The sequence below is a fragment of the Elephantulus edwardii genome, unplaced genomic scaffold (assembly GCF_000299155.1).
Source record: "Elephantulus edwardii isolate Elephantulus edwardi_28Jun2011 unplaced genomic scaffold, EleEdw1.0 scaffold00030, whole genome shotgun sequence".
Taxonomy (NCBI): domain Eukaryota; kingdom Metazoa; phylum Chordata; class Mammalia; order Macroscelidea; family Macroscelididae; genus Elephantulus; species Elephantulus edwardii.
This window is the reverse complement of record NW_006399780.1, coordinates 1,138,118-1,151,785: the sequence shown is the minus strand read 5'-3', so window position 1 is coordinate 1,151,785 and position 13,668 is coordinate 1,138,118. Positions and strand designations below refer to the sequence as shown.

Sequence of the window (13,668 nt, the reverse complement as noted above, 5' to 3'; positions counted from 1 at the left end):
TAACAACCTTTACTCTGGATAAATTGTTTACCAGGAATGTCACAATACGTCCACAAATTTTTATTCCTAAAACGTCGCTCTCCTTAAGTACTAAATAGTCAAGTTATCAAACCCTAATCATGTTGTTGTTAGGTGCCATCAAGGTGACCAGGACTTACAATATGACTCATGAGCAGAGTGAAATGCTGAATTAAGAAACAGAAATTATATACTTCTTCACCATGTCTCTAAATGTTAAAAATTTTTAACAGGCAAATTTCTATAAATATAAAACATAATGATATCAAAAGTATAGTTTAACTCCTTTAAAGGCCCCTATAGGGCCTTTCTTAGGGAGGGCTGGCAGCCTCGTGGTAAAAAGCTGTGCTGCAATCCTAAAAGCATACAGTTTGAATCCATCTTAATGGGGAGAAGGATAGGCAATCTCCCCTTTGACTAACTGCCACTGAAAATCTAATTGAAGGTCAGCCAGGGTTGGTTCTGACTCACTGGTATACAACAACAACAAAAACAGGGCCTTTCGTACCAAGATGAAAACCAAACTAAAATCTATTCAGTTTAACTGCAGGTACTTCACAGTTTTTCCCATACTTTATCCATCTTCCCCTTGGAAGTCTGATGTTTAAAAATTAAAAGTTTGCAAGCAAAATTAACATCCAATAATGTTTTCACATTTTTGTAACAGAGAACATGTAAATAGTTAAGAAATCAATCAGAATTTTAGAAATCTTTATAGATGACATTCATTCTGCTATGAGTCGCAAGCGACTAATGGCACATAACAACAACAACAAGGCCTAAATAAAACCGCTGATTATAGCTATTTTGACAAAAACAATAGTTCTTTCGGCTTATTTCATTTTTACTGATCCTAGCAACAGTTACATAGGTTCTCTGCATGTACTAAAACTAAAATGACAATGTAGGCTGCAAAAAGTAACAAAAGAACACACATAAAAAGAACTCTCATTTAACCAAGCAAAATGTAACAACCAAACTTTTAGGGGAGAAAAAGAAAACCACTCACTTTTTTACAGACTGTATTATGAAACTCATTCACTCAACTAGCCATGCATATGCACTGTCGATCAACATAGGATAATGCAAAAGTACCTTATCAGTTATATATATAGAGAATTAGTGATTCTACAATATATTAGGTAATACTCATACTCAGAATTTAAGCAAGATGGTAAATAAGACTTTTCTTAAAAACACTATAACAAAATTAATCCTTACTAAAGTCAAGGGAAAAAAAGACTAAATTATCTATAACTGGACAGTTTTAAGACTGTAAATAATAAATGTAGTGAAGCAGCAAAGGGCTATAAGAATCTAAATATTAAAAAGTAGTTAAAAGGAACTATTTGTCAAATGGCTCCCCAGTCTCAATTCACCAACTTACGCTTCTGAAGTGGGATCTGACTTGTAGTAGACAGAATGGGAACTCTCACTGCTGTGAGGTCTGAGCAGAGCACACAAGCATCTCATTCTGCCTAACATCTGAGTTGCTTGCTGGCTCCCTCCTGGACTTTTCTCTTTTGATAGCTTAGAATCCTAAAGCTGAATTCAAAAGCAACTTGCTCCAGAACTGTTGTTCAGAGTTTGAGCTAAGTCCACCCACTTTCAAACTCTGGGATATTCCAAAGGGAGGAGGCACAAAAGAGTTTCTAGATGTAGAAACTGATCTGCATTCTTTAGTTATTTTGAGAAAATGTTACATTTCAGAGATGACATGAACTATTACTATAATGGTGATCAATAAAGATAATACATGGTTAATATGCATTTCTCTTTAAAAATCTTAACATTTTTGAAACAATTCCAATTTCTTTAAGTGCTATCTTTAGAAATTATCCTCACACATTCCAGGGTAAAAATATTTAGACTCGACTCCAAAAACTAGGAGAACATCAAAACTGTACACTTCCAACCTCATGCAGAAGGATTTTAAAAATAAATAAAAGGGATGGGTAGAGGGGGGGAAAAAGAAAAGACAATTTACAGATTTGCCATTCTATATGCGCATTTTGCCCATCTTCTCCATTACTGTCAATAATTTCTAAACAATATTCAGCAGTGCATATTGAGTATTTGGTTAATAGTACAACACACTTATGGACTTGGCCACCAGAGCTCCCTTTGTATAATATCTGTATTTTGTGAAAATGAACATTTCCTTTACAACTCTCAGAAGTAGACAGTATAGCACATAACTAGGTACATGCTTCACAGTTTAAGAAAGACATCACTCTAATGAAGAGCATACTTCCAGGAAGAAGAGGAGCTAGAAGACCACCAGAGAATGAGAAAGGATTGAAGAAGGGTCTCTCCTTCTATGACCACAAAGCAGTCTAACTTCTTTTCCAATCAGCACCTGGTTGGTACTTCAATTCAAGTTTGATGATACTTTAATAAAACGGGAAACTGACTTGTTGGGGGAGAACATTTAGTTTTCAAGTATTCTGAACAAATGGTAAATTTTAGAGCAATCTGTAATAGTTTAAAATTAATAAACATGTAAGTTGGGTGAAGAGAAAAGCAATATACAATTAGAAACTGTAAGTAATTCATTAACAGTGCTAATCAGTGATATTCTGAAATAAAATGTCAATGAAAGATTCCATGAAAAACTAGTATGATTTGAATCGTTCACTGAAATAAAAACCAATTTTTTTAAAAAAAATACTGGTAAATAGTCTGTAAATTCTAAAAACTTATTTTAATTCTAAATTAGAAAAACCTAAAGCTACTAATCTCTATTACTTTATAAACAAAACTCAATACTAGTCTTAAGTGAGGGTGCTCTGATTGCCTGAGACGACAGGGAGCTGCACTACTTCCCCAAAAGTCATGCCTCTCTGGTGATGCAAATCCACCAGTGGCCTAGAGAGTGGGTGATGCACAATTTCTTCCCATGTGATGTATAGACTCAAAAACCCAATGGCGGGTCAACTATGAAATAGGTTTCAATTCAACAGCAACGAGACAGACACAGAAAGAGTTAGGGAGAGAGAGAATCTTAGAGGAGGTGTTTCCTCTTTCTTATAGAAAAATAAATTCAATCTGATATATTTCAAGTGCTATAAACTCAGAAATGATTTTATGATTTTAATAACCTTTAATTAAAGGAAACTCTGGTGGCCTAGTGGCAAGAGGCTGCGCTGCAATCCCAAAGGCACATGGTTGGAGCCCACCAGCTACTCCATGGGAGAAGGATGGGCAATCTCCTCTCCTGCGATTAACTGTCTCCCAAAATCCAAGGAAGATCAGCTATGGGTTGGTTCTAACTTAATGACACATAACAACAGTCATTAATTTGTCACAATAGTTAAGAACACTTATTAGTTCCTTTGTTCCATTTTCCAAAAATAGGCTAGGTTGGAGAGGAGACTTAAAAACAAAAAAAATTATTAACTAAAAAGCCAACAAACTTAAAAAAAAAAAAAAACAACAAAAACCCAAAAACCAAACTGATCAGCATTTCAACTTACTTTCCAGAATTCTCTGGTATCATTTTTATAGGATACAAAATACCCCCCCCCAAAATCAACCAACAAACCCAAATAAAAAATGTAATATATTCTAATTACATCAACATTAAAATTGCACTGCACACAGTATTTGAGTGAAACAGATATTTTAGAAGGTACTTAACTATGTTTAACTTTTAAAAATGTCTACATGAACACACCTGTGTTCTGTGAGAACATTAACTGCAGATGGGTGATTGGCACAATATGCAAGGTACAAGGTTTTCATTTGTGGCATAAGATTTAAAAAGCAGCCTCCAACTCTCTGCTGAGCTTCAGGCAACCTGAAAACATACAACAAGGGAATAATCATTAAAGACAGGAAAATTATTAGTAAGCATAATATTTCTAATAACAAACACTTCTGTTGATGTTTTATCTACAAAAATAAAACACAGAATATTATATCTCTTCATATCATACATCAAGCATGGAGAAGAAATTACATTGAAAGAAGCAATGTCCATATCAGGACTTGGATACAGTGTAACAAAGATGAAGAAAAAAAAGATGGTATGAAGACTTAAATTTTGCATAAAATACACAGAATTACAAAATATGACTATTTGAAATATAAAGCATTCTATTTTCAAGTGGTGATGGTGGTGTTGACCACCACTGAGTCAGAATCAACCCACAGCTGACCGTCCAGCGGGTTTTCAAGGGCAGTAAATCACACCAGAGACTGCTCATCTTTCTCTTCCTGGGCAGCTGGTGGATTCACACCATATGCCTTTTGAATTGCAACATAGCTCTAATGACTAGACAAGGAGAACTCTAAATTTTAAAGGAACATCAAGATAAGCACAAGAAAAAACCCTCCAGTGTAGAAGGAAAATTCATACATAAGACATCCTTCACTTTGGATTAAAAAGTAGAGACTACTAGAGCAGTTCTGGTGCCTAGTGGCAAGAAGCTAAACTGCAATCCCAGAGGTGCATGGTTCAAATCCACCAGATGCCTTGCTGGAAAAGGAGGGACATTCTCCTCCTGTACCAGTCAGATCCAATTTGATGGTACACACAAAAAATTAAAAAAAAAAAAAAAAATGGAGACTACTGAGTTGAACAGTGTATCATGTCAATTTCATGGCAGTCCTAGAATCTCATAATGTAATCTTATATGGAAATAAGGTTTTTATAAATACAGTTAAGTTTAAAATGACATGATACTAGAATACTAGGCCAAAACACTTCAGTTTTTGTTACTAGCCATTTGTTCTTGTTATTAGGTGCCATGGAGTCGAGTATACACAAAGTGACCCCTCAGAACAACAGATTTGAATGCTGTCTTACTTAGTGCCGTCCTCACAATCTCTCACGCACCTGACCCCTTAGCTGCGGTCACTATGATAATCCATTTGGTTGAGAGGTCTCCTCTCTTTCGCTGTCCCTCTCTGTCCCATAAAGCATAATGTCCCTCTCCAGGGAATATCCTCTTCTAGCAACATTCCTGATGAAACACTGTCGTCTTTGCCAGTCTGGCTGCACCTTGTCCAAAACAAAATGTGTTTGTTCTTTTGGCAGTTCATGGGATACTCAGTTCAAAGGCATCAATTCTTCTGTCATCCTATTTATTGTCCAGCTCTCAGAGGCATACCAAGTAACTAAAAAGACCATGGTCTGAATTAGATGCACCTTAGTCCTGAAAATGACATCACTGTTCATCAATAATATGGAATGGTCCCTGATTGCAGACTGTCCCACTGTAAAACATCTCCTGAGGCTGGTACGAAGGTGTTTGGGGTTTTAGGATTTTTTTAACATTAAAAATGTTTTATTTTCATTTTTGTACATTTTCTTCCCCCGTCCCTAGCCTTCTCTGCAATGTATCCTCTGTTCCAGATTGTTGTCATACATATAATGTCTAATCATATATTCCTTTTGGACACTTCTTGCCCTTAACTGATCTAATGCAGTGTTCATTATCTATCCACTCTTTTCCCATTCTCTCCTCCAACCCCCCCACATCTGCCCTATTTTATAATTTCTGTGTTATGCAGTATTTGTTCTTTTGTGACTGGATATTTTACCCAGCATAATGTCCTTGAGACTCTTCCATGCTGTGTAATATTTTACAAGTTAACTGTTTTTCAATGCTATACAATATTAAAATTGTATGAATGTACCATAGTTTTTCCTATGCATTCATTTGTTGTTGGGCATTTGGGTTGCTTCCATCTCTTTGCTATTATGAATAATGCAGCAATAAATATGGGTGACTCAAATATCTGTTTGAGTCATGGCTCTGGTTTCTTTAAGGTATAGTCCCAGTAGTGGAACTGCTGCGTCAAATGATATTTCTATTTCCAACTTTTTAAGAAAGTGCCAGACCACCTTCCACAGCGGTTGTACCATTATACATTCCCATCAGCAGTGAGGAAGATTTTCAATCTCTCCATAACCTCACCAGCGTTGTCTGCTACCCTGCTGAACTTTGCTATTGCTGTTGCTGGGTTGAGATGACATCTCATAGCTGTTTTCACTTGCAGCTCTCTGACAACTAGGGATTTTGAACATTTCTTTAAGTGTTTGTTTGCCATCTGAGTGTCTTCTTTGGCAAGTGTCTATTCACAATCTGTGCCCATTTTGTGATTAGGTTGTTTACCTTGTTCTTGTTGAGGTGTGGTACCAAGGTTTTAAGTGTAGATTCAAGTATGTTAAGTCACTGACAATTTAAATCTTTTCTCCATCTATCATGATAGTGTCTAACAGTGATGAGAAATTTTATTTCCTTGACTATATTCCTTGACATTGAGATATAATCTATATTGAAAGCTGTAGTCTTTGATCTTCAGCAGCAAGTGATCCAAGTTTTCCCTTTTCAGCAAGCAAGGTGTGTCAACTGTGTAACACAGGTTGGTGATGAGTCTTCCTCAGATCCTGAATCTACATTCTTCTTCAGAGTCCAGTTTTTGTAATGATTTGCTCTGCATACAGACTAAACAAGTATGAAGAGGGGATATAACCCTGATGCACACTTTTGTTAACATTAGACCATACATATACTGAGCCTTTGCTCTGTTCGCATGGCCATCTCTGGGTTCAGGTATAGGTTTCTCATGAACACAATTCAGTGTTCTGGAACTTCCACTCATCTCACTGTTAAGCCACAATTTGTTACGAACTACATAATAAATTATGGGTGGACATGAAACTCCAATCTTTTAGTTAGTACTCCAATGAGTTAACCATTTGCACCTCCCACGGGCTCTAAGAAAAAACAGGGGAAAATATCAGGAGAACAAGCTAATGCAGAAGTTAAAAGTAGGCAGCAGATAGATTTTGAGCGTCCTCAGGAGTCAAATCCACTAAGTAAACACTCCAAACAACTGGAAACGTTTTAACAGGTAAGTGACAGGAACTACACTTAATAAGCCCTCAAACCAAAATATTAGTATGAGCATGCAGAAAAGAATTGAGGGGTGGGAGGATGGAATCAGTCTCAGCTATATATTTCTTCATTGTCAGAGGCTACATGTTCCTTAGTTAATAGACAATCTTCACATAGGAATGGGTGTCTGTGTCTGTTTGTGCCAATCTTCTTACAACGTGGATATGATTAAGCATAAGATCCACTATGCACTGATAAGATCTCAACCACTGAATAGACTGCTAAGAAAACAAACAGGTACATCCTGGAGAGGGTAAGTAGGCTGCTTCTTAGAAGCAAGGATTTTTAAGCTCTGTCTGACATACTCAGAGCATGTTGCAAGGAAGGACTAGTTCTTGAAGAGGGACATCATACTTGGAAGGATGGAGGGGCAAACGAGAGGAAGACCCTGGATGAGATGGACTGACTCAGTGACTAGGATAAGCATGTGAGAGAAAAAAGGTTGGCACAGGATAGACCGGGATTCAGAGCTGCTGTACACAGGGTCGTTATTAGTCATAGTCAATTTTATGGCACATAACAACAATAACAACCACCTTTGAATAGGCAGTGCAATTCCTTACCAAGCCACCAAAGTATATTGGTCAAGTGGTTAGAAGGTGTACTGCAATGACAAAGGCAAGTGGTTCAAATTCAGCAGCTGTTCAGCCGGAGAAGGATGGGGAATCTCCTCTTGTATGATTTACCACCTCTGAAAACCCTCTGGAGTATCAGATATGGGTTAGTTCCAACTGTATGGCATACAACATCACCCAAGCTTCTTGATAAAACTGAGTGCCAAAAGAACAAACAAATCTATCCTGGAATACATATAGCCCGGGTACTCCTTAGAGGCAAGGAAGAGAGATTTCATCTCACCTACTTTGGTCATGTTATCAGGAAGGGTAAGTCCCTGAAGAAGTTAAAAGTGGAGGGTCAGAAAAGGAGAGGAAGACCTTCAAGGAGATAAGACTGACATAGTGACTACAACAAGAGGTTTAAACACAGAGGGGATTGTGATGGTAGCACAAGATTAGACAAGGTTTTGACTTGTACACAGTAAGGTTGTCGGTTAGAGCTGATTCAATGGCATCTAACAGTAAGTAGGCATGGAGAGAAGCCTTAATGCCACAGAGGTTGTTTACAGCTGCTCACTGAAAGGCTGGTGACTTTAAATCGCTCCAAGGGAGAAAGATGTGGCTGTCAGCTTCAGAAAAGATTATGGTCTTATGAACTCTCTGGAACAAATTCTAGCCTGTCACAACCGACTGTAATAGGTTTGGTTTTGGCCTTTATGGACAAAACCGCATTATACACAGTTAGTCTCATTTTGGTGTTTTTGTTCTGTTTTGTTTTTAAATTTTGGGTTGCTTCCTCAAGCCTATAGGCTCTACAGATTTATTACCTCTGTCACTGACAAGCTGTTCGAGAAACAGCCATAACCTTCATTACTACACACACTGCTATACAGTTTACAAAGCACTTTCCAAAAATGTATTAGATGTTACGTTATGAGAATTTTCCTAACACACACTATCAAGCAGAAGACTAAGACTCAAACACAGGTATCATGTCAATACATTTTCTACTTAACATCTTGGAGAGAAAAGAGTTAACAGGATACAAGCAAAAAGTTCTAAAAGTCATCAATGAAGAATACGCCTTAAATAAAGCACAGGGCTTTCATTTTCTGTTTCTGGACATTATTTTTTAGAATATGTGAATAACTAATAAGTTGTATATAACAGATGAAAGAGAAATAATGCATATGGACTGATAAAAGAGATATAGTATATCATTTGAGCTCTTTATATCATTTCCATCAACAGCTCCTAGCAGAACAAATGCCAAGATTTGAGGAAAGAGTACAGGCCTGCCTCTAGGATTTTTCTAACCATGTTTAACAGTTAAAGGTAAAACATGGATGCCCAACTAAATGTCTTCCTCTCTCAAAGGGAAAATTACTAGATTCGAGGAGAAAAAAAATGTGAGAAGCCATTGAACTGGAGGACAATATTCTTCCTCTAGTAAGTTATTTTGTATAAGAAAGATGAGCAATCTTCTCCTATGAGTTTAGTGCCTCTGAAAACCCTCTAAAGAGTTAGCTACGGGTTGTCTCCGGCTGAACAGTACATAAAAATATCAAACACTTGTTCTTCACTGGTATTTTTAATCAGAGAAAGGCAAGAGTACAGTTCATTAATCGGTGGTCTCAAGGTGAAATAAAATTAACATTAAAATATAATTACAAGCTGGGTATCTTCAGGGACACCTAAATGAACCCAGCATAGTCTATGAACAAAAAGAAGAGTCTAGAGACAAGATTATGCAAGGAGACGTTTAGTTTCTACTTAAGGTAATGACCATACCCTAGCAAATGACAATTCAGACCCACCAATCATAAATATGACCAACTCTTTCAAGGACTACAGAAGCACCAGAAAGTAGCAGTACTTGAGTTACACTGTAGAGTACTCCTTTACTAAAAATGGTTCCTGACCACCTCTGTCCTTCCAAAAACAGAATCAGCTTCTCATCAATAACCAGTCTTTGTAGGCCAAAATCATTATTATCTCTGACACACCAGTAGCTATGTACATCTGCACATGCCACTCGGTTTACCTTTACTTTTTGCATTTCTTTGATTTCTAGCACTTTAGAGTTGCAATGTTCTTTAAAATCATAAGAGTATCTTTTTCCCTTACTGTCAACAGAACCTAACATAGCTAACACTTCAGTGGGTTTCCACAGCTGTAAATTGAATGAGAAGAGATTGTCTATTTTCCCCCCTCTGAAACACTGGTGGATTTGAACTGCTAGAAAGGCTTGACCTTGGGTTAGCAGCTCAACTCTCTCTGAACAATGGTATTTAGTACAAATATTTCAGGGGAAAATAACCACGATAATTTAGTCTTAGAAACCTGCTAGAGCTATGTGTCAGTTTTGATGGAAATGATAGATACCCTATGTGATTTCCAAGAACATTCCCAACTTTAAAGTACTATGCACCTAAGAAATGCAAAAAAAAAAAAAAAAGAAGGTAAACTGAGTGGCATGTGCAGATGAGTATAGCTAGTAATATCCCAGAAGTAATGAGGATAAAATCCAGAAAGACTTATTTGAAGAAGTCCATTAACCTGGGTACTGAAAGGATGGATAGTTAACCAGACATTGTACAGGAAATAGGAAACCCAAGGCAAGGAGTTTACTGTGTCTGAAGCTGATGGAAGAGAAAGAGAATGGAGAAGTATTAGCCAAGGAGCGAGAAGACAGCCTACATAACTCAGATCTACCAAGGAGCTCTGGTGGCCTATGGTAAGAGGCTGTGCTGCAAAAGCGAAGGCACAGGGTTCAAATTCACTAGACACTCTGCAAAGGAATGTGTAATCTCTTCTTCTGCAATTATTGGCTCTGAAAATCTGCTAGAGGGTCACTATGAGTTGCTTCCAACTTGACAGAACTCAACAACAACCATATGGAAGGAGAGAATTCTACCACTATACCACCACTACACTCCTATTTGCTGCATAAACTTTAAGATCAACAAATAAATTATTTATTTCATTATCTCCATCTTTTCTTTACTTCTTTACATATAAATTCAATCTCACTGTCATTACATTTGATAAATTTTACACTAAAAGAAAAAATATGATTGAATTGAATGTATATATAAAAAAATCTAAGCAGAGGAATAGAAACTATTTTAATAAAAAAAAATTGAGAAAATCAAGTAGAAATTCTAAAATGGAAAAAGTACTTTTAATTTTTAAAAGTACAGTATAGGAATGACAGAGAAACAAGTCAGAGGGAAAACTAGAAATCAAACAGAATCCAAGAGAAAACGGTATTCTTTTCCTTCTGGTGGCTATATCATGGGGCAAAAACAAGTCCCCAAACACATCAGAATCAACATGCTGCATGAGTGTGCTGCTTTACAACTGATTGGCTTTGTCAAGAACAGAAATAACATATATCCTAGAAGAAAACGCTGGAAACCCAATATCCAAGAATGAAGACAGAAGTGCCCTTTGTCTGGAGCATGCAGGTTTCCTTCTTATAGAAAGAGAAGAGAGGGAACAGCATGGCACGATTATGATTCTTCACATGTTGTTATTCATTTACGCCTGAACACCTTTGGGGAAAAAAATCACTCTACTTTCTCATGAATAGTCAGTAGATTCCTCTCTTGTATTCTTCTAATACTAAAAAAATAAATTAATTAATTAAAAAAATTCAGAAACTCTAAACATTTTATTATTATAAAATCTGGCCCATTTTGAACATTCAAAATAATTTCGTTTTTATCTGTGGAAATGTGAATTCTAAAATTATTTTAAACTATATCCTTTAAAAACAAATTATGCCAATCAGAATTTTGCCGATTTTTATCATCTTACTTGGTGCATTCTTCTAAAGACTGTACGAGCATTTGCTGAAAAGAACATATTTCTTCTAGATTTCCCATTAAATATGAAGTGTTTGCCGATGTTAACCTAGAATCAAGAAAGATAATAGATTAAAATATGTAAATACTTTTCTGGTGGCCTAGTGGCAAGAAGCTGCACTGCAATCCCAGAGGCACAAAGTTCAAATCCACCAGATCCTCTGCTGGAGAAGGAGGGGCAATCTCCTCATGTACCAGTCAGACCCAATTTGAGATGGTACACACACAAAATGTAATAAAAAAAAATTTCTTAAAAAGTGTAAATACTTTATATTCTCTTTTGCTCTATTTCCAATGTTTTTCTAAACTCTTAAACTAATAAGCTCTCTATGAAAAGTTTGTATATTAAATTTCATTCCATTACTACAGTCTCTATTCGCTGAAAATAAAAGCGAACAATCTAAGAGAAAAACCATTTTAGGTTAAAGCAATCTGCCATGTAACTTACTTTTCACTGGTCTGTAAAGGTCGTAGATAAGTTGAAAGCACAGTCTGCAGTTCTTTAGAATATTCATTTTCTGTTTCCAAAATATTCTGTAGCACCTACAATAAAAAATGAAAAAGTGTTATCTGACACTTCAAAAATATCAATTACTTTACAATTTACAAATTTTGGAAAGTTCATCATTACTGTTCAATTCATATGGCTGCTACTCTATAATGCTACTATTTTTAAATCATTACCTCTGATTCCCAAGCTATAAGATACTAAATCCATGTAATGGATTATTACTAAGGGCTATACAACTTATTTTATCTTACTACAACTCTGTTATTAAGATAGAAATATCTAGAATGAGGCTAGAATTAATTCCATGATCAGAAAAATAATGTCCCGATTATTCAGACAAAGGTAAGTTTAGCTAACATAATTTTAAAGTTATTTTTCACCTTAAAAAATGTGACATTTATACCACTCAGCAATGAAAATGAAGCACTGATAATTACAACAAGCACAGATGAATTCATAAAACCGTCATGCAAAAGAAGTCACTCATAAAAAAGTACATCCTGTATAATATCATTTATATTAAGTCTAGAACGAGTAAAACTAAACTATGAGAAAGATCACAGAAGAGACTATGAGGGAGGGAGAGTGACTGTGGAAGAAAAGCCATGAGAAAAGGTTTTCAGTTTTTTTCCTATATTTTGATGCAGACAGCAATTACATGGTGGTGGTGTTATGTGACCACAAGTCAGAACTGACTTATAATTGACCTTCCAGTGAGTTTTCCAAGTCTATAAAGCACATGCGAAGAGACTGTTTATTCTTCTAATACTTGTGCTCACTAAAATGTATCTTTAAATGGATGTCAATTCAAAAATACATGACGTTTACTCTTTATAGTATACCTAAAAGATCTCAATCATTTTTCTGGAAACTACAAACCTTTATTAGATAGTATGATAACAAATCACCCTACATACTAAAGATCAACCAATCTTTCAACAGCCACTACTGTAAAATAGCAAAAGAATGAGAAATCAACCGAAAATGTTTTAAAGAGAATTTAATAAAAAAATCACTCAACAATGAAATACTGACAAAATTAGTTTAAAAGCAGAGATAAAAAATTAACTTCTTTTCATTAATATCTACTAAGAGCAAAGACATTTAATAGTGTAAGACAAGAAGACTGCTGTGGTTTCTATATGGAGCCCAGATATGAAGTTTATTTTTTACAATGACTCAAGGAAATGAAGCAACCAATAACTGAAGTGGCTCAGAAGTTAAAACACTTGACTTCTAACAAAATGGTTGGTGGTTTGACCCTATTTCAAGCGCATCAGAGAAATATGTTCTATTCTGTCCTATAAGGTGGCAATGAGTTGAAATTGACTCTATGGCAGTGCTGGCTTGCATTCTTTTTTTTTAAAATTTTTATTTATTTATTTTATTATTATTTTTTGAGCATGTACCATCAAATCAGATCTGACTGCTACAGGAGGAAATTGTCCCTCCTTCTCTGGCAGAGCATCTGGTGGATTTGAACCACATACCTCTAGCATTGCAGTGCAACTTCTTGCCACTAGGCCACCAGAGCTCCCCTTGGCTTGCATTCTTAAGGTTCTGAAGTAACACAAGTATTTTGTGTTGGATTGCTAATGTGAAGATTAGCAGTTCAAATCATCCAGTCGCCTACCATAGGAGAAAAGGGTGGTGATCTACTACCATAAATATTGAGGCTGCATTAAAAAACAAGGAACTCATGCAATATTACTCAAAATGGCTGACTCTGGAGAACATTATGCTGAGTGAAATGTCCCAGTCACAAAGGGACAAATATTGCATGGTGCCACTGTTGTAGAATGGGA

At 36.1% G+C, this 13,668-nt stretch overlaps 1 protein-coding gene across 5 annotated transcripts in view; it reads right to left on the bottom strand.

Moving 5' to 3' along the window:
* Positions 1 to 13,668, bottom strand: part of ARHGEF7 (Rho guanine nucleotide exchange factor (GEF) 7) — a 277,811-nt gene that overhangs the window by 56,175 nt on the left and 207,968 nt on the right. For all 5 annotated transcript variants that reach the window (XM_006883801.1, XM_006883799.1, XM_006883798.1 and 2 more), the window contains 3 exons: positions 11,801 to 11,895; positions 11,306 to 11,401; positions 3,695 to 3,817 (listed from right to left, as the gene is read on the bottom strand). In XM_006883801.1, the coding sequence (XP_006883863.1) occupies positions 3,695 to 3,817; positions 11,306 to 11,401; positions 11,801 to 11,895 (314 nt within the window). The remainder of the gene's footprint in view (positions 1 to 3,694; positions 3,818 to 11,305; positions 11,402 to 11,800; positions 11,896 to 13,668) is intronic.